The sequence below is a fragment of the Emys orbicularis genome, chromosome 1 (assembly GCF_028017835.1).
Source record: "Emys orbicularis isolate rEmyOrb1 chromosome 1, rEmyOrb1.hap1, whole genome shotgun sequence".
Taxonomy (NCBI): Eukaryota; Metazoa; Chordata; order Testudines; family Emydidae; genus Emys; species Emys orbicularis.
Genome location: NC_088683.1, coordinates 92,471,750 through 92,499,525, shown reverse-complemented (window position 1 = coordinate 92,499,525; position 27,776 = coordinate 92,471,750). Strand labels below are relative to the sequence as shown.

At 46.5% G+C, this 27,776-nt stretch overlaps 1 protein-coding gene across 1 annotated transcript; it reads right to left on the bottom strand.

Annotated features, from left to right (window-relative positions):
- Positions 1–741: 741 nt before the first annotated feature.
- Positions 742–26,245, bottom strand: FAM234B (family with sequence similarity 234 member B). The gene is made up of 13 exons (XM_065415657.1): positions 26,191–26,245; positions 19,642–20,034; positions 16,417–16,515; positions 14,487–14,675; positions 12,381–12,511; positions 11,436–11,583; positions 10,888–11,029; positions 10,130–10,273; positions 7,046–7,127; positions 6,727–6,882; positions 4,519–4,636; positions 1,137–1,360; positions 742–803 (listed from the first exon to the last, which is right to left on the bottom strand). The coding sequence occupies exons 1-13, from the start codon at positions 26,225–26,227 to the stop codon at positions 798–800; spliced, it is 1,869 nt and encodes a 622-aa protein (XP_065271729.1). The 5' UTR covers positions 26,228–26,245; the 3' UTR covers positions 742–797.
- Positions 26,246–27,776: the final 1,531 nt, after the last annotated feature.

The window sequence follows — 27,776 nt, the reverse complement described above, 5'->3', positions numbered from 1 at the left end:
GCTAGAGTCTGCCAGAGGCACAGCACAAAATGGCTGCACTCCCCTGTACCAGAGGATCTGGCCCACTTCAGGTAACAAATGTGCTTTGGGATACAAATGGTGTGATGTTCTTGTGAATACTGGGCATGTTTCTATGGAGCTCTGGGCCTGCAAACAAAGCAAGGGGAAAGGGCGACCTAGGAATGGGAAGCCTCTCCACCAGCCACTTCAACCCGGTTTGGAGGGGCAATTGGAATGGGGGTGTGGAACCTTTCTCCTCTGGAGCGCACATTCCCAACCTGCCAAGGTCATAGAGGGCTGGACGGTTCAGGAGACTGGGAACTGGACATGGAAAAGGGGAGTGCCCTGGTGTCTGTAAAATAAAGAGGTAGGACAGCTGGTGGAGCGTCCATGATCAGCCCTGCCATATAGGAGCCAGGCAGAGGCTCCACTACAAAAATAGAGATTAGTGCAGAATGGCAGGAAATGCTGGTTGGACACAAATGGGAGCTTCCTGGAACCAGTTCATAAATTAAACATACAAAAATATACCCATTTCTATTCACAGCTCTACCTCTCTGCCTTCTCATTGCCATGTTACCCAGAAGGAAGCATGCAGGCAGGGTGTGGGGGGGAAGGGGTAACACACAGTTGCTCCCATTCCACAGCAAGCGGGGGGGGGGGGGGGGGAGACAGAGAGAGTGCTCAGTCCCCACTCCCTGGGCACAGCGGATGTCCTGAGGAATCACCAAGCAGCTCCCCGTGCCCCACCTAGACCACACGTCCACCTGGCTATTGAAACCTGACGGGCCAACATGCTAGAACTGGAGAAAGAGAGAAAAGTCATCAGCCAGGACTCTACTAGCCCAAAGTCCAGACAGGGGACCCCTGCCTTCCCCATGTTTCCCACTGCCCTTCTGCCCCTCCCCAGCTACCATCCCGTCCTTGTCCTGCTCCCAAGATTCCTCCAGTCCAACTGTCACGTCCTAACTACCAAAGCATCTGCATGCCCTGACAGTCCACTCAATTTACGCTCAAAGGGATGGCATCCTGCAAATGCCAGTGCAGAAAGATCCCCAACCCTTGTCCATGAGGGGAGGGGCACTGCCTGTCCGACCCCTGTGACTTAGCAAAGGATTCCCTCTGAACTGTCTCACCTTGTGAGGAAAATCAATAAACTTCAGCCTGGAGAGGAATCTCCTCACTTCCCCACGGCTGATTTTTGAGGTGGTCTCCCTCAGCGGCACCATTCGGCTCTGAGTGAGCATGGCCCACCGCAGGCCCAGCTTGCTGACCAACAGCAGACCCGGCTGGTTTTCGGAGGTCGGGCTCGTTGTCATGGTGATGTAAAATGCATCTTTTTGGAGATCATTAATTCCAACTGATTGATAAGAAAGGGAGAGAAAATACTGGCGAACACTGAGAAAATTACACCCTTCAGGCAAAAGCTTATAGTCTTCACTCAGCCAAGATTCCCACTGACTTCAGTGTGAGTCATGTCTGGGTGGGAGTCTGTCTACAATGCAATCAGAGATGTGACTGAAGCACATGTAGACATACCCAAGCTAGCTTTGATCTAACTGGCTTCAATAACAACAGCAATGGTAGCCCAGGCTAGCCTCTTGAGTACATACACAGGGCCCCAGAGCAGGCTGTTCAGCTTGTGCTGCCATGGTTTCATTGCTACTGGTGCTGGAGCTCGCTGGATCAGAGCTAGCTCGGGTATGTCTACATGTGCTGAAGTCACACCTCTGACTGCAGTGTAGACAGACCCTGCGTAAGGACTGTGGATCTTTAGTCACATATAAATTTGGTTTCAGAGTAGCAGCCGTGTTAGTCTGTATCCGCAAAAATAACAGGAGTACTTGTGGCACCTTAGAGACTAACAAATTTATTAGAGCATAAGCTTTCGTGGGCTACAACCCACTTCTTCGGATGCATATAGAGTGAACCATATATTGAGGAGATATATATACACACACATACAGAGAGCATGAACAGGTGGGAGTTGTCTTACCAACTCTGAGAGGCCAATTAAGTAAGAGAAAAAAAACTTTTGAAGTGATAATCAAGATGGTTCAGTACAGACAGTTTGATAAGAAGCAAGTGTGAAAATACTTACAAGGGGAGATAGATTCAATGTTTGTAATGGCTCAGCCATTCCCAATCCCTATTTAGCCCTGAGTTGATTGTGTCTAGTTTGCATATCAATTCCAGCTCAGCAGTCTCTCGTTGGAGTCTGTTTTTGAAGTTTTTCTGTTTTAAGATAGCCACCCGCAGGTCTGTCAAAGAATGGCCAGACAGGTTAAAGTGTTCTCCCACTGGTTTTTGAGTATTATGATTCCTGATGTCAGATTTGTGTCCATTAATTCTTTTGCGTAGAGACTGTCCGGTTTGGCCAATGTACATGGCAGAGGGGCATTGCTGGCACATGATGGCATATATCACATTGGTAGATGTGCAGGTGAACGAGCCACTGATGGTATAATGTACATGGCAGAGGGGCATTGCTGGCACATGATGGCATATATCACATTGGTAGATGTGCAGGTGAACGAGCCACTGATGGTATAGGGCCTAATCACATCAGCTATACCATCAGTGGCTCGTTCACCTGCACATCTACCAATGTGATATATGCCATCATGTGCCAGCAATGCCCCTCTGCCATGTACATTGGCCAAACCGGACAGTCTCTACGCAAAAGAATTAATGGACACAAATCTGACATCAGGAATCATAATACTCAAAAACCAGTGGGAGAACACTTTAACCTGTCTGGCCATTCTTTGACAGACCTGCGGGTGGCTATCTTAAAACAGAAAAACTTCAAAAACAGACTCCAACGAGAGACTGCTGAGCTGGAATTGATATGCAAACTAGACACAATCAACTCAGGGCTAAATAGGGATTGGGAATGGCTGAGCCATTACAAACATTGAATCTATCTCCCCTTGTAAGTATTTTCACACTTGCTTCTTATCAAACTGTCTGTACTGAACCATCTTGATTATCACTTCAAAAGTTTTTTTTCTCTTACTTAATTGGCCTCTCAGAGTTGGTAAGACAACTCCCACCTGTTCATGCTCTCTGTATGTGTGTGTATATATATCTCCTCAATATATGGTTCACTCTATATGCATCCGAAGAAGTGGGTTGTAGCCCACGAAAGCTTATGCTCTAATAAATTTGTTAGTCTCTAAGGTGCCACAAGTACTCCTGTTATTTTTATATAAATTTGGATCATTCTGTTCAAAAATCTTGAAGGTGAAAATCTGCAGTGGAAATAAATTGCAATGCAGATCAAAATATGAAGTTTGCGACTCAACTGGCATTTTTGAGTCTTATGCTGGCAGCTACGCATACTTGCATAATGTAATACACTTCTAAAGAGCCTCTCATTCCCAAATCTTAAGGCACCTTACAAACATTAATCCTCTGTACTCCTGTAAGTAGGCATTTTAGAGAGACAAGGTGGGTGAGGTAATATCTTTTATTGTACGAGCTTCTGCTGATGAGAGAGACAAGCTTTCGAGCTTACACAGAGCTCTTCTTCAGGTCAGTAGGCATTTTATTCATTTTACAAAAAGGGAAATGGGCATAAAGGGAGGGAGGGTAACAAACCTGTCCAAAGCCCCATAATGAATAGAATAATCTGAACAAAACCCAGGAACCATCATCTCCAATTCCCTGCTCTAACAACGAATTTGCACTTACTTTCAAGGCAGCCATTTATTTCAACAGTGCTATGAATCTTAGAATCATTACACTACCGCAGACTTGGTTGTGGCATGTCTAGCATTGGGTCCCACCTCCTGGCACACCAGATTGCCAGTTCATCTAATCCCATATCTTGCCTCCTGCCACACCAGCCAGACCATTGGTCCAACTGCTCCCTTGGGTGTCCAGCTGATGCTCTTAGGAGGTAATTTAAACTCCCACATTCCACTGATTGTGTAATTTTGTATGGAGGCAAATCCAGGTTAACCATCAAAGGAAAAACTAATATTTAAACAAAGTACTTAATTTTCAATCACCTCTTCAAATGAATGAGGAGGAAGCAGAGCAGGTTCTACCACATAGCGCAGAATAGGTGACTGCCTTGGGCACAGTATTGGGGGCAGCAAGATGATTGGGTCTGATTACCCAGTTCAAGGTAAATAATGAATAACTCCACTGAAATCAATGGATCTATTCCAAAGTAAAACCAGTGTGATACCAGAATCAGGCCCTTAGTATTTATCATATGTTAAGAGTGATTTGGTGAGTTTTCTACTTGCCAGCCTATAGACCTGGTGTTGGGCAAGAGAGGAGGAGTGGGAGTTGAACCTTGGTGGCAGTTTTCACTGATTTTCTGTGGCTGGCCTAAACTTGGTGGACACCGAGAGTCCTGCTTATTCTGAAGCACAGCAAGACCCCAGACCATCTCACAGCCAACTTCTCCTTCAGAACAGGGAAGGATTTTTAACATCCATTTGGCCTTCCTCAGTTTCCCTTTGAGATGAGACTAAGAAGCACCCCATGCCCTTGCATACTTACTGGCTGAAGCAGTCACTGTGTCTGTTACATTGGTGAGGTCCAAAAGGAGGGCAGGAAAGGTAGGGTGCAGGAGGTAGAGGTGGTGTAGCCCTGGATGCTTGTTTCTTGGGCCAGGCTCCTGTTGGAAAGAAAGGCAAAAAAGGGATGGCTACATCCTCCACAACAACTCCTGCTTTGGAAGGAGCCTCCATTTGCTGAGAACCCCCATCTTACACTGACTGGCATGAGCTACAGAAATCATCTATGACCTGCTGCTATAAAAAGCTCAGTTCTTCTCCAGGATGGGCTCTCCTGCTCCAGAGAGAGAACCATTCACACATGAGGTCTCTCCCACAATGTTTTATCTCAGCCAGTCTCCCCTTTGATTGCACAGCTCTTCCACAGCAGCTGTCCCCAAACGGAAGAAGCTCTTTCTCAGTATGAAAAGGAGCCCCTGGAGGATGTCTAGAATAACGTGTGAGCCCAAGCAGCTTCTCTATGGACTCATGCCGAGGGAGGAGACAGGCAAAAGAAAGAAACATTCTGAGAACCCATCTCTCCTCCAGCCAGGGAAAACTGGTGAACTAGCTGAGAGGACTGGGACCAATGCTGTGAGGCAAAGGGGCAGCAGGTGAGACTTTGCAAATGCAACAGAAGCTCAGGAACTGGCACAACCATCCAATGGGCAGGGACCAATGTAAGCCCAGCTCCTAGGAGAACAAGTCACTAGAGCAAACAAGAATCCCTTCCTCAGGCTCCTGTAGGCTACTGCCTGCCCTGAAAGGCAGCTCTGTAGAAGCCGTAAGGCAGCAGTTATCAACTTTCTTTATCTAGAACCCCTTTTGTGAGGCACTCCTCCTCCCATCCCTATGTCCCTTCACACCACGCCCTGGCACATTTCTCGTTCCTTTCCTTCACTCTCTCTGTTCTTTTCCCCCCTTTCTTGTCTTCCGTCTATTTTTTGCTTTATATTTTTAAAATTCTTTTTGCTCTTGTTCTTTTCCTCCCTTGCCAGCCTCCATTCAGAAAGCTACATTCTCTTGGGTGTTGCCCTCCATTGGTGGCTTCATAGTGCCAGGCTGCACCTGCTCTTGCAAGCATGCTGAATAGCAGAAAAGGGAGGCTTGGCTTGGCAGGCTGCTGTCTGAGCTCGTTCATGCAAGCTCTTCATGGGGCTGTCTCCATTAAGAACTGTCACAGGTGCAAGTGACGGCTGTGGTTTTGATCCAAGATCATGCAGCTTTTTTTGACTCTACTAGTTCTCCCTTCCACACTGCTTTCCCCTCTCCTGGACCAGTCTAGCAGCCTGCCCACCAAGCTGTGGAATTCTAGTTTAAGTGATTCTGGAAGCTAAGCCCTGGAGTTCCTGGAAAACACACATTTAGCTGAACGTTCACCCTCCCTCCGCCCCCCCCACACTCTTCCAAATAAAAGACTTCTGGGCTTAGGAACACTGTATTCTTAGGAGGGAGCCCAATGGCACACTGTCTCAGTGACACTCGGACTAGGAAAGGCTTCTGCAGCATCCCACAGAGCTCTCTTACTGCTTTCTCCCCTAGACATACAGCAAGCCCTGCAGCCATGAGCTACAACCACTAGGGGGTGAGACTCAACTGCTATAGACAATCCCTGCAGAATTTAGACAGAACTGGCTTGAAGGCCTTGTACACTTATTCTCTCCCTTCACTCAGATACCATGGTGATGGCTGACTTTACCGGACCTTAGACAGGTGGAAGATTTCATTATGTTATTCCTCTTCGTGTAGATGTGGGTTTGCGTAACGCCATCAAAAATGCATTTCCTTCACTTCTGTTCTCCCTCTTGGCCTACATACACTTTATTCTCACCTTGTCTCCCATGTCAAAAACTAATACGTGAGGGGTCTTGACTGCGTTCCACATCATTATCAATGACAGCATGGATCTGAACTGCTGAACAGGTACAGGGGAGTTCACATTTGTGTGGAGCCTACAAAAATGGCAGCTATTTATGGAAAAATATTAATAATCTAGTAGTAGATTTAAAAACAGACTATGTGTATGTGTGTGTGTGTACATGCACCCTTCAGAATTTAGAACCAAGAGACCCCCCATCTCACCACCCATCCCATATGGAAGGTTTTAAGTTCAGTAACATTGTAACTGAAGAAGAAATAAGAAAAAGGGGAGAGACTGAATACTCCTCAGGCAGAAAGCTTCCAAGTGGGAACAGGGCTCTCTCTCACTTACCAAGTTTTGTAATGCAGGCTGCATTTCGTCAGCCCAGAAGAGAAAAACAGATTTCTTCTCCAAAGTCATCACTGACAGGGCATCAGATTCCTGCATGTGACACGGGAGATCATAGCTCCAAACAGGGAGGCCTGATTTACCATCCACCACCAGCATCTGAAAACAGGGAGGGGGACACAGCGTGAGCACCATGAGCCATGGAAATGGGAAGAGAAAGATGATTATGGCAGAGACTAGGGACCTTACAGCTAGCACATACCCTGTCCTCTCTTCTGTCCCACCACAGTCCTCCCCAAGTGGTAACTTTCCCAGGATTTACCTTTTTCACATTGTCGTTCCTCTGAGCCTGCACCATGAAGTCCAGGGTTTGGTCAGCATTGAAGTAGCCAGGGGCAGGCTGGCTGTGAATGTTGAGAAAGTAACAGTGACTGGAAAAGCATGGAATATTGAGCGAAACAATGCACCCGCTTTTAGGTAATTTCCCCCTGATTGACACTCATCCCACTGCTATTAACACAGGATTTGCCAGACCAGATCAGGCTTTTAATTCACCAAGCATAGTCCTTGACTGGCAGCAACCATTTGCCGTTATATCAGAGGAGGGAAAAATAACCACAGTGCTCCTAAGCAATTCTTCAGTGCCATAAACACAGAGGGAAATTCCTGTCTGAGTCATATGGTAATCAGTTTACCATAATGCAGCCTGACATTTTATTACCCTTTCCTTAGCATGCACAACTACACATTTGTATTAGCAGTCATAAAATTATCCAGACCTTCTAAAATCCATCAACAGTTTTTGATTGTCAGACTGCCTGCGGTAGTAAGTTTCACAGACCGATTATATGATGTGTGAGGCATTATTTTTATCACATTACTCCTTGTTCCCTTATTATGGACCAGTGTGAGAAAGAGTCACTGGCCATTTTTTACTAAACCCTTCTTAATCTTTAATAGTTCAGCTCAAGTCCCCTCTCACTTTTCTCCTTCTATAATTCTAGTTTTGGATCTCTTGCATCATATGTAAACTCCTGAGTTTTCTAACCATCTTGCTTGCCTCTCTGGCTTTTGAATCTGAGTTCTATCTTTCTTAAAGTGGACAGGTCTGGACACAATGCTCCAAATACGAGCAGGCAATTCTTCAATACAATATCACCACTGTATGTTCTGTATTTGCTCATCCCCTTTGTAGTGCACCAAGCATGCCATTTCCTTTTTCATTGCCTCTGAACCCAGCGGCAGATATCTTTAAACTAGCATCAATGTTTCCCAAGTCATTTACCTTGGAGAATCCCGTATCTTCAAAGTACACTGGCATAAACAAGAAGTGGAGGCTACTTTTTGCCTGTGCATGTTACTTTACATTTATTTAAGGTGAATTTCTTCTACCATCAAGATTCCTGATTCCCCTGTGGGTTTGAATTCATCTGGCATTTTCCCCCAAACTGAAAATATACTTTAGGTGTTATCCATCAGTCAACATCAACTCCCACTTTCAAATCAGTGGTGTAACAAACCAATTCTGCCACCACACTAATTACTGGGATAGCCTGTATTAAACCTTCTCTCTTCTGAAAATCATCCATTTACAACACGATTTTCGATTGCTTAACCAATTTCTAGTCCACCAGACTTTGTCCTTTACCTTCTGGCTAGTGATTCTCCTTTATGATCTTAAAGGATCTTATCAAAAGCTGTTTGAAAATCCAATAAAATTATATCGACCAGGCCACCTTTATCATTTATTATATTTTGTTACCTTTTTCCAAAAGGGCAAGATTTTCCCTAACAGAAGTTGGGTGGGTTTGACTCTACTGAGTGACACTTATACTATTCTATCCTTAGGCCTTGTCTATGCTGGGGGGCTGTGCGGATTCCAGCCACCAGTGTAGCTGCACCGGTACAAAAACCCTAGGGTAAATGGGCAAAGCACTATAAACTGTGGAGCTTGTCCCTGATTGAACCTGGGATGCGTAAGCTGCACATTTGGAAACTGCAGCTTAGCCTGTCTCCCCTATGCCTGTGCTTGTATGGCGATACTGGCGGCTCTAATTGGAGCCAATCTCCAACGAAGACAAGACTTGAGAATTGCCATCACTATCCTTAGTAGTGAAGTGAGGCTTCCCAATCTGAAGCCTCAGACTGGGAATCTTCCTTTGCTCCCCTTTCCAAAATTCTTTAGCCTTCAGGAATAGTTGCTGGGTTTAGATATTGTATGTCTGACATACCATCCCTCCTGCTGTTTCATGTGTGACACTTCCTGGCAGAGTTTGTACTTTGTGCTATGTTGTTTAAGCAGGGTTTTCATTTATTAAATGATATTCTTTTAGCACTAATAAACTAATCCCCTTCTCTACTTTACTATGCATGTTTTGTTCCCCTTTTTACTCTTTGTATCTACCCACTGAGAAAAAAAAAACAGCTAATCTGGGCCTTTAGCACAGTGGTCCTGTACAGGCTGCAGGATGATTCCATGATCTATGTTTCCACCTTTATCTTTCACTTCATCTTCACCATTTTCCTGCATAAGTTTTGCAATCTGCCCTTTTCAAAGTAATCACTGTATCCTCGTAGGTGTATTGCCATCTATTAGGACACCACACCCAACTGTACAGTGATCGCTATTGGTTAATGAAGATTCTACACTTGCCTCCTGGATAAATTCCTACCTGTTAGTGAACAAAAGAACGGCCCTACTGTGTCAGACCAAAGGTCCATCTAGCCCAGTATCCTGTCTTCCAACAGTGGCCAGTGCCAGGTGCTCCAGAGGGAATGAACAGAACGGGTAATCATCAAGTGATCCGTCCCCTGTCACTCATTCCCAGCTTCTGGCAAACAGAGGCTAGGGACACACTAAGTTCACAGTTGTTTCCACCTTTGTAGGTACCAAAACAAGTTTCTTGTTTATGCTGTCAACAAATTACTTCTGCCATCTATGCCCAGGTGTACATTCAACCAGTTAATACTGGGGTTGCTGGGGAAATCACCTGTTGTTATTGTCCCAGGAGATTTTGCAACTTCATTAAACTCTTTGAGTGAAATATACCCCTGTGCAGAGGTCCAGCACAGAGCATATGCACCATCATCGCAAGGGGCTTAAGTGCTGCATAGACCACGTGCTGGCTGCCTGCACAGGGACAAATTTCTTCCTTTCAACATACTAAGATGGACGTCACTCTTTGAATCTAGTATGTTGGCGATTCAGTCTGTCCCTTTCTTTCATTCCTTTCCTCTCCCATTCTCCCCTCCCCACAGCACTAACATACCGACACACACATGACTCCAGCTCCCTGGTATCCCTGCAAGCTTGGGGAATAATTCCAGATGATTCCCACAGGAGTGTGCGCGCCTGGAGGAGAGAAACAGAAAAAGGAGACACAGAAAAAACAAAAGGGTAGCTAACCTGTGAATGTCCTGCAGCTCCAGGTTCCAGCGGGGCTCCAGGTCCTCTCCTCGCAGCAGAGTCAGGTTGTGTTTTGTGGTGATGAGGAGGTCGCTGCAGTTAGTATCTGAAGCCGTCACCATCTGCAGGAACTCTACGCCCCCGCTGGGAGAGGAAGAAAGACAACATGAGGCAATTGGGCTTCCCAGGTTTTATTTACTTATTTAAATAAAAACAGCCAATGCCAAGCTCTACGCGCCTTTGAATATGTGAGAGTCTAATTCACAGAGGGTTCTAGGTTTTTTCCTGTGACTGAATCCCTACTTCACCACCTCATCTAAATTGGGGCCTGCTGCTTTCTTCTTGTTCCCAGTCACACTAAGGGATTTCCCAGGCTCTGCTGGGCATTGAATCACTGCGTGGAGAATAAGGGACATGCAGGGCCTACACGACCCTGGCCCACTCTGCTGTGTAGACAGAGCTGCTAACTTGGATTCTTAATGATTTAGAAACACACTTTTTCTCCCCTGTGCAGGCATATTCCTATGCATGTGTGGCTGTAAGGGGGGAACAAGGGCTCAGATGAACAAGAGGTTCCCTTTATAACACATGGCTTATGCCCACTGCAATCACTGGAACAGGGAGGGAATTGGAGTTCTTGATGTCACAGGCATTGCCTAGGTGACTCTGATGGACAGAGATATTCAAGTGGAAGGGGAACCTCAAACAGTGCCCAGGCAGAACCACAGCTTAGCCCGAATGGAGAGACCACAACCCACCTGTAAATGTCAATGAGCTCTGATAAGTTGACAGATCTGCGCTTCTCCCACTCCGGCTCCTCCCGCTGCAGCACAGGAGGGAAGCTGTCACGGTTTCTGGCTTGGGCAAAGAGATCCCTCAGGGCGACTGCTTGGACATTACCTAACAGATACGTGACAGGGAGAGCAAAGATTGAGATTCTCACTTGTTGGATGACAGTCCTGAGAGCACAAGAGGCTGGGACCACTTGCAGGTGGATAGTGATCAAACAAAAGCAGGAGGAGAGTCTCGGCCTCTCCGAGAAGGACAAAATGTAGGAAGATGCGTAGGAGCATCAATGGCTTTGGAGAGCTCCAAGCCACTCCAGTCCTAGGAGCTCCAAGCAGGTATCACTGTTCCTGCGCCATTTCCTACACTGGTGTGGGGAGCTCCCATCTTCTCCAATCTGAGCCTCCACCAGTGGAAGGCATGGTAGGAACATCCTGGCAGAGCTCACAGTGATCCCAGCTTTAAAATGCCTTAGAAAAGAGATCAAATGGAAGTGGCAGAGGCCAGTGGCCCATCTTACCAAAGCCAAACAGGATATAGATGGCTCCTCGGCTGGTAATGTGGGCTTGGGGGCCGATCAGTTTTCCTTCTCCATTGATGCTGTACTTCACGGGCCCACCCAGAGGGTTTCCCGTCTTACCCGATACCAGGATAAAGCACAGGTCTGGCTGCAAAGGTGACAGAGATGCAGGGAATTCTGGGAGTTGACTCACACACAGTAGAAAGCCTCTCTGCCCCAGAATGAAAAGCTCTGCCATTCCCTCCCCACACAGCAGCATGTATCACATGACAAATCATTTGGCATCTTTCTTCTTCCCTCCCACCTCCTCTATTTGTTTTCCTGTGTGAGCTAGCAGTCTTGGTCTAGTTCCTTATGTTACGATATCCTTGTCACAACCCCCCCCCCCCCCCCAACATGCTAGGCACCCTTGTCAGTAGCAGAGGTGTCAGTGAATGAATGGACTTTGGAGCCTGAACTCTCTCATCAATCTTAAAGGCAGTACTTTCTAAGTCATTGTGCACGGAGCAGCATAGGGGAAGTTTGCACCATGATTGCCAGACAGGGACGTCTCTTCGATAGCTAAACAGAGCTCATCACTGGGCTGTCAAATTGTCAGCTTTCACTAGTGCTCTAAAACCACTTTAAAAACAAAAGCAGTAACTGCTAAAGGGGGAAGCACAGGAGAGAGAATTCTCACGTCTCAGCCAGTGGGCAATGATTAATTTAACAACGACATTCATTTGTCAGCTGATAAAAGATACAGACAATGTAATTACTACTTGATCCTGTTCTCTAGAGCAAGAGAAGGAAGGCAGGTTTGTACCTAAGGGGAATCTGAGGTAAGAAAACTACTTGGATGAAGGAATTTGTGCCCTTCCCCCACTACACTCTCTTTAGACCATGTCCCTGCTCCCCCTCCAAAGATTCAAGCCCATTCAGAGCTCTGGTGGGGATGTATCATACCTGGGTCTCTCCGATGGCCAGAACCACCAGATCTCCAACCTTATCCCCATCCAAATCTGGCAGCATTACGGCTGGTGCAGCCAGGGTCCCACTTGGCAGGTGGGCTGGGTTCAGTGTCCAGATGGTTTTCCCTATAGGAGGAGAGAACATCTGAGCACTGCAGCACGTCAAGAAAGCAGAATTCATGAGAATCCCCAGAGAGTCCAACTAAACCTTCCTGAAGGAGGAAGGGAGAGAAGACACTACCACCCAACAGCATGAGTAACAAATCCAACCTAGAGCAGGTGGCCGTGGAATTCACACACAGTGGAAAGTGGAATTCTTTCCTCCCCATTGCTGTGAACTGCTTTTGAGTCACAGCCTGCCAATGCTTTGCTTTATTAGCGTTCTGACATCTCTATCAGGGTCTGGTTCTGAACCTGCAACTCTTCTGGGGTTCAACTGTCAGGATCAGATCCTAAATAAGAGAGAGGCTTTGCAGGACACCAGCTGTCCTAACTCGCCAGTGGTAAAGCCTGATTGTTGATGTCACAGCTATGCAGACACTCCCAGGGAATGGGATGGGAACTCATAGTTGGAGGGACAGATTTTGGAAATGGAAATCTGTGTCTGAAAAATTTCCAACAGGAAACAGCCCTTGTTGCATCTTTATCCTCTCCACATGGGGGGATAAAGGTATGTGAGCAGAAGTGATTTTAAACACGGTTTGTCAGTGGGGACCCGCGGAGGGGCCCAGTAAGAGAGGATTCACAAATTTTCTAACTAAATTAAAAAACAAATTCAAAGTAATTCCAGATGCTCTCCCTGCCCTCTGAGTCCCTCTGCCAATTACTATACTTTTACAATCATATTTTAACATGCTTTTCTCCCTCTTCTGCTGTGGGAAAGCCTCCCCACCCCTCCAAAGTACAGAACAAAGTTAGGGCCAGATCCTGCAAATGCTTATGTACACAAGTAACTGTACTCACACAAGCAGTAGTACTGAGTTCAGAGAGACTACCCTGACCCTGCAAACACTTATACATGTGAACAGTCTCACCGGATTCATTCATTACAACCGTTTGAAAGTCAAGCTGTGTTGGTTAGTTTTCGTTGGGCACAGAAGTCATGCAACATTTCTATATTCCCTAACTAAATAAGTATAACTCTCAGAACCAGGGTTCCACTGCAAATGCTCATTCAAGCTCCAAAAATATTCTCCAACATTTGCCTAAAATTCACTGTTCCCATGAACATTTCTGCTAGCAAATTCACTTGCGAGGATGTCCATTAAGAGTAAACATAAAAGGAACATAATCAAAATGACTAAAAATGCAATATTCGTTCAGATCTAGTAAATACTTTTATCAACCTAAATTCTCCTGAATCTGGAACTGGCTACAGCATACTTCCTCACCTCTTTCTCTAGATATGATGTTTAGTGCATCTGTGTTGTTGTGAAAGAGCTGCTGCATTCCACTCAAGAGGTGGCTACATTTCAGTGGTAGGTGAAATGACTCCTATATCCTTTATCTATATCACAGGGATGTTATAGGGCTACATTAATGAAGTGCAAAGGATTACATTACATATTATTCCTTGTAATTCGGTATTTGTTAACGATTAGATGAGGGGTTCTCAAACTTCATTGCATTGTGACCCCCTTCTGACAACAAAAATTACTACACAACCCCAGGAGAGGGGACCAAAGCCCTAGTCCACCCAAGCCCTTCCGCCACAGGCGGGGGGAGGGGGGCGGCGGGGAGGCAAAGCCAAAGCCCAAGCCCCACCGCCCCTGGTGGAGAGGGGGGCAAAGCCAAAGCCCAAAGGGTTGAGCCCCAGGCAGAGGGCTTGTAACCTAAGCCCCGCCGCCCAAGGCTTGGGCTTCGGTCCTAGGCGGTGGGGCTCAGGCTTTGGTTTTAGTCCCAGGCCCCAGCAAGTCTAAGCCAGCCCCGGCAACCCCATTAAAATGGGGTCGCGACGCACAGTTTGAGAAACCCTGGATTAGATCATCTTCTGTATTACTCTGCAGTTTTCTTTTAGCTATGGACTTGTTCCTATGTTGCTACCATAGTGCTGAATTATTCAAGGTGATCGGTTCATCCACAAATTCATGCCTGGAACTACCTGAGGAGGCCTGGAGAAGGCTGAGGAATTTGGATGTTCCAGTCACAAGGCAGACAGGCTCAGCTGGGGCTGTGAGAGTCAGTCCTTTACACTGCACACTCCGAGTCTCTTCTGGAATGTGGCTGGACCACAGGGTGCTGCCGTTCACACCCGAAAGGGCCATCACAGTTACCGATGGTGTAGAAACACCTGCAGACACACAAGAGGGGCAGTGAGGTCCCTTGCAATCAAAGGAGAGAGAGGAACAAGGCAAAGTGATCTCAGGGGGACACTCCATTCAGTTATGCTGCTGCTCTGTGCTGTCCCCAAGTGGAAAAGGTTAAAGTAGTTGCATTCAGAAGAATCCCATGAGTTTGGTTATGTCAGTCTCTTGCTAGCTCACAGGAATGGAACTGGCAGTAACTGTCCATAGAAACACTTGAAGTTACGTTTCTGTTCTTGGTTGGCAAAGGAACATAATATTTGCGCTACCCGAGCACCTATTGGTCCATTCAATTCATCACCCTAACTGCTGTCACACCAGACTAGACTACTGTTCTTTTTAATGCTTATTCTTCTGCTGACCAATGGTTAATGCTTAGAAGTTGCAACTACCCTTCTATTAGGAACCTGGCTAGTTATGCACAGGGTCCTGTATGTTTTGTGATTCTGTGGTAGCAGAATTTTGCTCCACAATCTTAAGTTTTTTCTTTTTTGGTAAAAAGCCCCCCTATGTTTCTAGCCTTCATTGTTGTGAAAAACACCTTGAAAGCATGCAATCAGTGTCAAACAGTGCTGTCTGCCTGAGTCTGCAGACAGCACAAAATAATAGCTAAATGGAGTATGAAGTACCCCAATATGTTTTAATCAAATGTTGACTTTGATGCCTAATGATGATAAGTTTAAGGTCAGCCTAACATCAGACATACTGTTCATCATTTTAGCAGAAACATCCAGCTAATGCGCTTATGTCACAACCCCAAACAAAGTCCCCACATCTTCCAAGGTGCTAAGAGCTCCACATGGGTCTTATCCAGATGGCAAAATTTCCAGCTTCTCCCTAACAGCATCTACAGTGCAGTGCCAGTACAAAAATCTGCTTCATGTTGAAAACTGAAAATGTGGGAACAGTGTAAAATAAAGAACAAGGGGACTACCGCACAGGTTGAATGATTCATTTTCATATTTAATTCAGTATAATCACAATTTTTTAATTGAAATGAACCTGCCATCGGATTTTCTATCTACTGCACCAGAATTCCTTGGACTCCAGGGACCCTGCAGTGGAATTTACATCTCACTTGTAATGGAGTACATGGGGTCTTACTTATGTAGCACTATGCCATGGGGGAAGGGAAATTTTCCTTCTTATCTGTATTCCTATTACACCAATCATTGTAATTAGACACCAGATATTGCCAATACACTCCAGCATAATGGGCCCTTGCTTCTTGACGGTGTCTGTGGGACTGGAACAGATTTCATGTTACTACAAGATGAAGGTAGCTGTGGAGATGCAGTACAATGACAGCTGGGAAGCTCCAGAAACAGGAAGCTTGGAGCAGTGGGAAACCAGCAGAACTCAGTGACAAGCTAAGTTATTTCTAGACTTCTGATGGGGTATCCCCATGTGTTCCCATGCAAATGTTAGCAGAGAAATGAAAAGCAGCCTCCTGACGGGGAGTGGGCTGTTTAACATTAAACAGCCAGGTGTGGTAAAATTACTACTGTCAATCAATATATCAGCTGGGACTTTCACAGCAGAAGTGAGCTGTTTTAAGGAGAGATCTGAAGGAGAACAGCATGGCAGCTCTGCAGATGGTTAGGGTAACTCCTCCCATTCATAAAGGCTGGCAGGGAGAAAATAAGAAAAAAATCATTGGACAACCCGACAAAAGAGCCATCAAGGCTGGCATCCCTGGCGAAGCGAAGTTGGCAGTTAAAATCTTACCCAATACGCTAGCATTCATCAGGGCTGTGAAGGAGAGCAAGACGTCCGGGAGCCCATCACCATTCACATCAGAGAGCTCCAGTGGGAACAGCACTCCACCTGTGACAGTCAAAGCAAATCAGGAGCTGCTATCAGAATGGCTGCCAAATCCACTCTGCACAATGGGGATGAGGACAAGCATGAACGAAAAGGGGTCTGAATAACCAGGCATCATGGAATCCACAGGAAACCACCGAAGCAGCACTATTCATAGAATCATAGAATATCAGGGTTGGAAGGGACCTCAGCAGGTCATCTAGTCCAACCCCCTGCTCAAAGCAGGACCAATTCCCAACTAAATCATCCCAGCCAGGGCTTTGTCAAGCCGGGCCTTAAAAACCTCCAAGGAAGGAGATTCCACTACCTCCCTAGGTAACGCATTCCAGTGCTTCACCACCCTCCTAGTGAAATAGTGTTTCCTAATATACAACCTAGACCTCCCCCACTGCAACTTGAGACCATTGCTCCTTGTTCTGTCATCTGCCACCACTGAGAACAGCCGAGCTCCATCCTCTTTGGAACCCCCCTTCAGGTAGTTGAAAGCAGGTATCAAATCCCCCCTCATTCTTCTCTTCTGCAGACTAAACAATCCCAGTTCCCTCAGCCTCTCCTCATAAGTCATGTGCTCCAGACCCCTAATCATTTTTGTTGCCCTCCGCTGGACTCTTTCCAATTTTTCCACATCCTTCTTATAGTGTGGGGCCCAAAACTGGACACAGTACTCCAGATGAGGCCTCACCAATGTCGAATAAAGGGGAATGATCACGTTCCTCGATCTGCTGGCAATGCCCCTACTTATACAGCCCAAAATGCCGTTAGCCTTCTTGGCAACAAGAGCACACTGTTAACTCATATCCAGATTCTCGTCCACTGTAACCCCTAGGTCCTTTTCTGCAGAACTGCTACCTAGCCATTCGGTCCCTAGTCTGTAGCAGTGCATGGGATTCTTCCGTCCTAAGTGCAGGACTCTGCACTTGTCCTTGTTGAACCTCATCAGGTTTTTTTTTGGCCCAATCCTCTAATTTGTCTAGGTCCCTCTGTATCCGATCCCTACCCTCTAGTGTATCTACCACGCCTCCCAGTTTAGTGTCATCTGCAAACTTGCTGAGAGTGCAGTCCACACCATCCTCCAGATCATTAATAAAGATATTAAACAAAACCGGCCCCAGGACCGACCCTTGGGGCACTCCGCTTGAAACCGGCTGCCAACTAGACATGGAGCCATTGATCACTACCCGTTGAGCCCGACGATCTAGCCAGCTTTCTATCCACCTTACAGTCCATTCATCCAGCCCATACTTCTTTAACTTGGCGGCAAGAATACTGTGGGAGACCGTATCAAAAGCTTTGCTAAAGTCAAGGAATAACACATCCACTGCTTTCCCCTCATCCACAGAGCCAGTTATCTCATCATAGAAGGCAATTAGGTTAGTCAGGCACGACTTCCCCTTGGTGAATCCATGCTGACTGTTCCTGATCACTTTCCTCTCCTCTAAGTGTTTCATAATTGATTCCTTGAGGACCTGCTCCATGATTTTTCCAGGGACTGAGGTGAGGCTGACTGGCCTGTAGTTCCCCAGATCCTCCTCCTTCCCTTTTTTAAAGCTGGGCACTACATTAGCCTTTTTCCAGTCATTCGGGACCTCCCCCGATCGCCATGAGTTTTCAAAAATAATGGCCAATGGCTCTGCAATCTCATCCGCCAACTCCTTTAGCACCCTTGGATGCAGCGCATCCGGCCCCATGGACTTGTGCACGTCCAGTTTTTCTAAATAGTCCCGAACCACTTCTTTCTCCACAAAGGGCTGGTCACCTTCTCCCCATACTGTGCTGCCCAGTGCAGCAGTCTGGGAGCTGACCTTGTTCGTGAAGACAGAGGCAAAAAAATCATTGAGTACATTAGCTTTTTCCACATCCTCGGTCACTAGGTTGCCTCCCTCATTTCAGTAAGGGGCCCACACTTTCCTTGACTTTCTTCTTGTTGTTAACATACCTGAAGAAACCCTTCTTGTTACTCTTAACATCTCTTGCTAGCTGCAACTCCAAGTGTGATTTGGCCTTCCTGATTTCACTCGTGCATGCCTGAGCAATATTTTTATACTCCTCCCTGGTCATTTGTCCAATCTTCCACTTCTTGTAAGCTTCTTTTTTGCGTTTAAGATCAGCAAGGATTTCACTGTTTAGCCCAGCTATGTCATGTCCCTCCCCACACGGCACAGCTCCAGCACTGGGCTCAGCCAAAGATCCAGCAAGGGCCTACAGGAGCCAGCAGAGATGATTATCTGCACCCACTGCAGTGATCTGGTACCACATCTGACTGGCTTCTCAGAGCCCACAAATGGGAGGAGGAAAGAAGGAAAAGGAATAGAATCACATCGGGGCCTAACAGAATCACGTCACCGATCATTGCTGTCTCAGTGGAGATATCAAGAGGGGAAGCACTTTAGAAAATACCACAGATTAGCTAGCTATTCTATGACTGTTTGAGGAGAGACAAAGACCTCGGAACATTTAAATTACTGATTTATAGATTTAACAGGGAGAGAAATATGCAGAGGAAACAACTTTAGTTAAGCCAATTTGCGTACACAAAGGAAAATCCATTCCTCCCCACCCCAGGCGACGCGTCATGTCCCGCCCCCGAGATTTGCTGCTTGGCTTGTACTGAGCATGCTCATTAATACTGCTGAAGCCGGCTGACCTCACTCTGCCCCCCCACTATTGGCAGGCATGTGTTGTCTCTGCCTCCCCCCACCCCATGTGAATGGAGGAGCTTGTGGAGTGCAATCTCTGGATAGGGAAGTGATGGGGACCAAAGTGGACTAGCCCATCTATATCTGGGGCAAATTCCAAAATGGGTCACGCCATCCAGGCAGAGGGGTGACATGGGAGGAGAGTCAGAAGAACCCTGCTATTTTTTTGGCACTGGAGAAAGTAAGACCTTATTAGACAACAGAATTTATCTCCGACTGGCCCGTGATACGTACCATATAGGCATCAGAGGAAGGCTGGGTGCATCAGCCATATGCCTGTTTATGGCCTCAGAGCATCTGCAGTGGTGAAGAGGATTAAGTTGCTGCTCCTCTGCTCTAAACAAACTCTTCCAGGTGGAGTTTCCCCCACACCCAGCCTGTGAGCTACCCCCTTCCCAATCTCACACAGCTGCTGTTCCTAATGGTCTCTCACCTGCTTCCTGGCCTAGGTTGCGGTTCCAGGTGTTATGCAAGTCTCTAGGAGGACAAGGAATGAGAAAGGCGCACACCAGCACCAGAATCATGGAGATAACCATGGTAAGCAAAAAGACTGCTGTGCGCAGGTATGGCATCAGGGAGGAGGCTGCCTTCTGCTCCAGGCTGCCAGTGGCCTCTGCAGGGTACCCATCTGGGGCACTCTCTGACAGCCGCTGCTTTGTCACCTCGACCTCCACTTCTGAGTCTGGGTCCTGCACCTCCTCCAGGGTGCTCTTCCCGTTCTTGACTCCCCCATTCTTCTGCAAGTTGAGCACAAGGTCATCTTCACTCTCATCGCTGTCAGCCTGAGTGAGGGGGTCATACTCCCCTAGGTCCGGGCTCTTTTTTCCTGAGGAGAGAAGCAGGGAGAGAGAATCAAGCATGGCTGGTGGGAAGGAAAGAAAGAATAAGATCTCTGCGCTTTCAGGTCCCAAAGGGAGGAGAGTGAGAGAGAGAAGACAGGATGTCTGTATTTTGTGTCTACTCAGATGATGGGCATGGTTGGAGGGGATGAGGTGTAAGGGAGAAGGCGGGGTCCACGCACATCCACCTGGTCTCAGAGTGAGGGCTACAAGAAAACAGATCCCCACAGTTTAGTTCCCCAAGGCAAAAAAACAATTCCAGGATTTGCTTAATTTCCTCTAATGCTTTCCGGGTCTGTAATTAGAAACAGTTCCATGGAGCTATCGTACTATATCTTTAGGCTTGGAAGGATTAGAATCTCATCGGTATACATTGATAAGTGCTGATTTCATTGTACACACACAAACCCATGAAAAAATATTTCCATCGATAATAACTGAAATTTACAGAGAAGCAAAGTAAGAAAAATGCTACTTGTGAACTTATTAGAGTTTGGATTTAAGGGTATTACCTTGTGTATTTTGAAATGTGATGTTGACAATTTGGGTTTGAATAGTTATAAAGCTTTAACTTTTTCAATCTTGACATCTAGTGTCATTAAACAATTATTGGTGGACCCCCACTAATGTCGGATCCCCCCCACCCATAATTTTCCACACCTGTGAAAATGTAAATTGATAAGAATAAAAAAATGCTTAAAAAAAACATCGATATTATCTGTCAACATTTTAAAAAATAAAAATTGAATTCTGCCAACCCTACATATCTCCATGCTTAACCCTCTGCATACCTAAGTCCCAGACTCTCCTCAGCAATCTCCTAATTCAAAGCTCTAATCATGAAAGAGCCCTTCCTCACATGGTAGCCTTTATAGTGTATCCATGGCAGGGTCCTCTCTCTATATCTCATTTTTCATCTGCTCCTCCTCCCTGATCCACTCAGTGATGTCACAATCTAAATTTCTGTGACACCATAGCTGCTTCCATGGGAACGAGCTGTGATGCCAGATGCTAAACTGTGCCTCAAGGTGTTTAAAGGAACACTTTGCAAGACATAAACAATATATATATGGTAATTGCAAAAATGTGTATTGTATCCAGCTTCCGATTCTATGATGAATGGGAATGATCCAAAGAAGAGAAATCAGAAAGTTTTAGGTTCTCATGGTAATGTTAATTCAACCCTACTGCTCAGAAGTAATGTTTCCTATTTGTTTTTCTCTTTAAATGCACAGCTTAGTACGTAACTGTCATGTTATTAAATGTATAAAATACGCAGTCTGTGCTACACAGCAGAGTTAACATTGCAGCAGCCATCCTTAAATTCTTCAGTTTGGAAAGATTCTAGCAGTATGAGCAGCCAAACCAGTAATCTCTCTCCAACTAGTAGAAATGTTGAAAGTGCACCCAGTGTACCATAAAAGAACCTTCACATTTTCCTTTCTTCTCTTATGTTTGAAATTGTAACTTTAATGTAAACGATAGGATTTTTTAAATGTAAAAGCCAATCAAATAACACTGTTAAGTCACAGTAAATTCTTAACTGCCTCACTCTAAATAGAAGCAGCCTTAGCTAAGGCAACATGGGAGCGCTGTTATAGTTAAGGCTGTGTCACAACTTCTGTATAAAAGTTGATCTTTCTAAGTCCTTAAAATCTACGTGTTTAATCAGATTCCTTTGAAATTTTGTGTGCCTCAGGACAGTGCAGAGTAGGATTAGTGATCCAAATTTGGGATCATTTGACGAAGGGATTCCTGATTTACAGGATCCTCCAGAAACCCAGTTTCTTTCTGCTGCCTTGTACTGTTAAACTGAGAGGTATTAATGACTGGTTGAATCACAGACCTCACTGAGACTGATGGCTGTGAACTCACCCTTCAATTAACATACCGAAGGATAAATTAATCACAAGCCCCCACCTAAAACCAAATGAGTTTTGGACTGAGTGGCCAGAGATTGCTGCAATCTGACAGTCATGGATGGCAATTTTATTTTGGAGGAAATGTAATCAAAGTTTTTGAGGGGGAAAATAGACATGTGAATGCTTCCAGAGAGGGGAGAGGAAGTGGGGGAAAGGGATTTGGGGCTGCAGCGAAGAGGGGGGGTTATTGAGAGGGAGTTAAATGAGGGCAGGTGATAGAGGAGAGTGGAGAGAGGTTGACGGCTCAAGTGAGGGAGAAATGGAGGTTGGGAGAGTGGAGGGGTGGGATACTGGGAAGGGGGATGTGCGGGGGGAGTGGCAGAGAAGGGGGTGGAATAGGGGCAAGGGCACCTGTCAGCCCCACATTCTCCCCTCCCATGTGTGTGCCCAGATTGCGGGGGGGAGGAAGGAAGAGCTGGAACCACTAAGGCCCCACATTCTCACCCCCATGTGAGCTGGGATATGGGAGGTCTTGCCCCTCTGGTGTCAGTACAATAATTGCAGGACATGATATGGACAACTGCCTAAATGACTCCTAACTCCTATCTCCAGCTTATCTTTTCCTGTTCAGAAAACTAGGAAATTCAATGGCAAAAATCTATCTTGAGGCAGAGTTAAGGTTGCTTAGTGGGATGTTGTCCCCTCGAAGAACACTAAGTTGACCAAAACTGAAAACTTCTGAAACCCAGGAAATGCACAGTTAAGGTTACGGCTTTGGAGAAGGTGAGAAATGAGGACAGGTGTAGGCAAACCTCGGATTGGTGGTTTGAGAAAATCTGTATTTTACTAGACACGGGGGTGGGGAGCAAGTGGCTACTTGCTGATCTCAGGACAGATGAATGTGGTGTTTCCAAAGGCACAGAGGTTTGGAACTGACCGCACAGGTACCTTGACTCACAGGCGCTGGCTTCCTCCTTTCCACAGGGGTGCTCAACCCCCACTCTGCCCCAGGCCCTGCCCCCACTCCACCCCCCCCGCCTCTTCCCACCCAGTTCTACCCCCTCCCCTGAGCGGGTCCCGTCCCCGCTCCTCCCCCTACCCCCAGCGCCTCCTGCACGCTGCAGAACAGCTGATTGCGGCGGGCGGGAGGCGCTGCACAGGAGGGGGGAGCTGGCTGCCGGTGGGTGCTAAGTATCCACTAATATTTTTCTGTGGGTGATCCAGCAGGTCAGGCATCCATTAAGGCCTGTATTAAAACTACATGAACATTATGAAAAGTTTAAGGTTTGCCAGTTTGAGAGATACCAAGCTATCACTGATCTCTTGGCCAATAGCAGTGGGGTTTTTTAGCACTGGTTTTAGAGTGAAGAGAGCAAATCCTGAACTTTACACCACTGTAATTTTCAATGCTTGTTTTTCTTGATTATTAAAAAACAGGAATCTGCTTCCAATATTCTTTGAACCCTCTTTGGTGCCATACTTTGTTTTCTATTTTTTGCTCTTAGGAGTTGGCTGATGCCACATATACATATCTAAACCCTTAGGGAAATAAGATAGCACATATTTGCAAAATTAATGAAAAGTGAAAGAAAAAGCAGCTATAGGAAAAACAGTTCAGACTTTTCATGGCTGTTAAAAGCTACATTTTGACTATGTGTTAGTCACACAAGTAGGGTCTTAGGTGTACAAATTAATTTGAGCACAGATATAAGGATTATTTTTGTAAATCCCCTTGAAAGGCCTTCGTTCAGCTAAAAATAGCTTACTTTGTGTACCCAAATTAATGTCTTCCAGTTGCAGGTGGATACACATTATTAGTTATGTCAAGAAATTTAGGGAGATGTTTGTCTTTGCAGTTGCAAAATGCCCCTTTGCTCACATATTTATAACTCTCCCATTTTGTACTTTTATTTTTCCCAAGTAAACAGCTTTGAACAACTGTTCCATCCTGTTTAATCAAACAAACAAATTGTTCTGTAAATGAAAAAAAGCACTAAAGCAGAGCTTCAGTTTGGTAGAAGACCTTGCCCTGGATTGATTAATGCTCGAGGTGGGGCCTTATAGGTGTCATCACGGTTGGTCCTCATGGGCCAGTGGAGGAAGGCCATGTCAACTGCCTACTGGGTTCCACTTCAAAGCCATGGGAACACTAAGAAGCTGGTGAGACCCAGCATGAGGGAGAAGCTCCAGCAGCCAGTAGCTGGTGTGCTAGTTCTGTTCCAGTTTTCCTGAGTGCAAGCAATAGACATGAAAGTTGATGGGGCACTTTCCCATTGGTTTAGTATTGCCACCTGTATTGGCTCCTCCTGTTTTCTAACAAAACCTTGGCAGCCTGTTCTACAGTAAAATACAGACACTCAAGATGTGTTTTCAGTAAAATTCCCTTTTAATGTTCTCACAGAAATGTATAGTTGACTGTATCTATGCCTCCGAAAATACGTGCTTCTCTAAACTAATAGTCCCTTTTCCTGAATATCCTATTACCAGGGTATAGATATATTTCTTCTCTCCCATTTTTAATACAAATGATAAAATAGAGATTACTAGAAATTATACAGACAAATTTGGCAGGGTTTTTATATTTACCCCGATAAATGTAGAGACAGAACTTGAATTTGGAGCCTGATTTCCAAGAGTAGGTTATTTATAGGAATGACACATACTAGCGAACGAGACAAAGACAAACATTTCTTTAGCTTTTTTAGGTATTCATTCTCCTTCATATATTTATTTTTTTACACGCTGCATTAGTTTACCGCAAAAGGTATTTAAAAGGCAGCAATTTAAACATTGTTCTAAATCTGTTCAAAATCAAATATGTTCCACAATAATATGAGCTGTAGGAAACGGAGAGCAAAGTATTGCAAAGAGTATGCAAAAATGTACTGTTACTTAATCTCAGAATATAGTGCTATAAGAGTGCATGACAGGGTGCAAAGAGACTAAGGCTTGGTCTACACTTACCCCCCAAGTCGAAGTAAGGTACGCAAATTCAGCTACGTGAATAACGTAGCTGAATTCGACATACCTTACTTCGAACTTACCGCGGTTCAGACGCGGTCCACACGCGGCAGGCAGGCTCCCCCGTCGACTCCGCGGTACTCCTCTCGTCTAGCTGGAGTACCGCAGTCGACGGCGAGCACTTCCTGGTTCGATTTATCGCGTCCACACCAGACGCGATAAATCGAACCCGGAACTTCGATCCCCAGCCGCCGAACTAGCGCGGCAGTGTAGACATACCCTAAGATATTCAACAGAAGCAGTGTCAGGGGCATCCAATGAGCAAATGGACCAGCCCCGCCATCGGCTTCCAACTCAGCTCCTACTCCCGCCCCTTATGATCAGTGATCCCCCCTTTCCCCCACCCTCAGGGGCAGTGACCCCCCCTCCCTCTCTTTCCCCCCCACCTCAGGAGCAGTGACCACCCCCACCTCCTCCTTCTCGGGAGCAGTGACACCCCCTTCTTCCCCCCCACCTCAGGAGCAGTGACCACCCCCACCTCCTCCTTCTCGGGAGCAGTGACACCCCCCTCTTCTTCCCCCCCACCTCAGGAGCAGTGACACCCCCCTCTTCTTCCCCCCCACCTCGGGAGCAGTGACACCCCCCTCTTCTTCCCCCCCACCTCGGGAGCAGTGACACCCCCCTCTTCTTCCCCCCCACCTCGGGAGCAGTGACACCCCCCTCTTCTTCCCCCTCACCTCGGGAGCAGTGACACCCCCCTCTTCTTCCCCCTCACCTCGGGAGCAGTGACACCCCCCTCTTCTTCCCCCCCACCTCGGGAGCAGTGACACCCCCCTCTTCTTCCCCCCCACCTCAGGAGCAGTGACACCCCCCTCTTCTTCCCCCCCACCTCAGGAGCAGTGACACCCCCCTCTTCTTCCCCCCCACCTCGGGAGCAGTGACACCCCCCTCTTCTTCCCCCCCACCTCAGGAGCAGTGACACCCCCCTCTTCTTCCCCCCCACCTCAGGAGCAGTGACACTCCCCTCTACTTCCCACCCCCCCCACATCTGAAGCAGTGACCACCCCCAACTCCTTCTCCACCTCAGGAGCAGTGACCCCCCCCCCTTTCTCCCCCACCTCAGGGGCACTGACACCCCCCACCCCCGAAGCTGCCCGGACCCGGATGTCCCTGAGGGGGTCTCTCCCTCCCCGCAGAAAGACCCGGATGTTTTTGGCCCCCGAGGGAGGCGCGGGTCGGTCCCGGCCCCCCTGCGCGCAGGGTCCCGCCGAGTTGTTCCTGCCCCGCCCTCGGCCTGTCCCTGCGGAGCGAGTTCCCTACCTGGCAGCTTCAGCGCGCGGGACAGCACCGTGGCCATGCTGAAAGCGCGCGGTGCGCATGCGCGGCGGCCCGCGGCTTGCTGGGAAGTGTAGTTCTCCAGCAGGGTGGTCACACAGGCTGACGCTGCACACGGGAGGCGTGGGTGTAGGCGGGGCGGAGCGGGGCAGAGACCTTTGCCAGGCACACGGAGCCCTTGGGTCATGTTCCCATTGCTCCTGGTAGTTGCTATTGTTATATTTCTCTTTCATTGTCATTTTAAAGTTGAAGCTCTATTTTAAAATAAAACGATGGGCGGTGGGGGCAAGAACCACCAGTTACATTTAACGTGGGACTCCCCTCGGCTTCTCTGTGCGAGACCGGGCTCGTCGCTGTACAAGGTGCAAAGACAGAACTGCTGATCTCTGCCCTATACAGAGAGACAAGGATCAAATGTCAGGCACACTGAGAGACAACCAGGATCATGCTAACTGACAGCAGCATTTTTTTCCCATCAGTCAGCAGCGCCAGACCCAAGTGTTCAAAAATCATGAGATTGTGCTTTAAATAATGGGTAATGTGGGGTTCTTTGTATTTGCCTTCTGGTTTTTGAGCCTTACGGCTCACATTTTCCAGGTTTTTTCACAACCATGAGGCTAGAAATTTACTTAAAAAAAAAAAAAAAAAAACCCTGAGATTCTCACATAATCAAATCATTCCGGCAGCTATATCTTTAAGTAAATCACTACATGGTACAAGACTTGGTAATGTTGTTGAGTGGTGGCAGCATTTTACTGCTGCAGATGAGTTTTTTGTGGGGCTGGAGATGCTAGTGAGTTTGTAAGACCCAATCCTGTAAACATTTACACATACGTTAAAACTTAGTCACAGGAGTAGTGTTGAAATCAGGAGGACTCTCATGTAGGTAATGTTAAAAACACGTGTAAGTGTTAGCAGGATTTGTGCTTAAGGCCTGAATTTTGCAAGTTGTTACACATTGATGGACCTCTGCACCTGTGCAGAGCCCCACTGACATTAACTGGCTATTGAAATTCCCTGACCTGCAGAGTTCCCCATTGACCCTGCAACTTAATTCAAATCAACCACACTTGATTTATTTATTGTTATCATTTGTATTCCAGCAGCACTCATAATGTGCTAGACAATGTACACACACACACACACACACACACACGAAGACAATCCTTGCCCATAAAGGTTTACAATCAAAAGCCCATACATTATTCTGCTTGTGTAATATATATGTCTTAGCCCTGAGCTTGGGAAGTTCATGGTTGAAAGAAATCTTATTTCTCTATTTTGTTTTATTTTAGGGCATTTTTCTTTTCTTCATAATAATATATAACACTAGAGTGCTTTCATGGTATGTTTTACAAACATTATATAAGTAATCTTCACAACAGCCTTGTGAAGTAGGCAGGCCAGTTTCACTGTTCTTGCTTCACAGTGGGGAGATCAAGGCAGAAAGAATATACGGCTTGCCCAAAGTCACGGGAGTCAGTATTCTTAATTCCCAGGCCTGGACTGAATCCACCAGACAACATCATTTCTTGCAAATGTGACCAGCTTGGTAGCTGTCGATGTTGTTG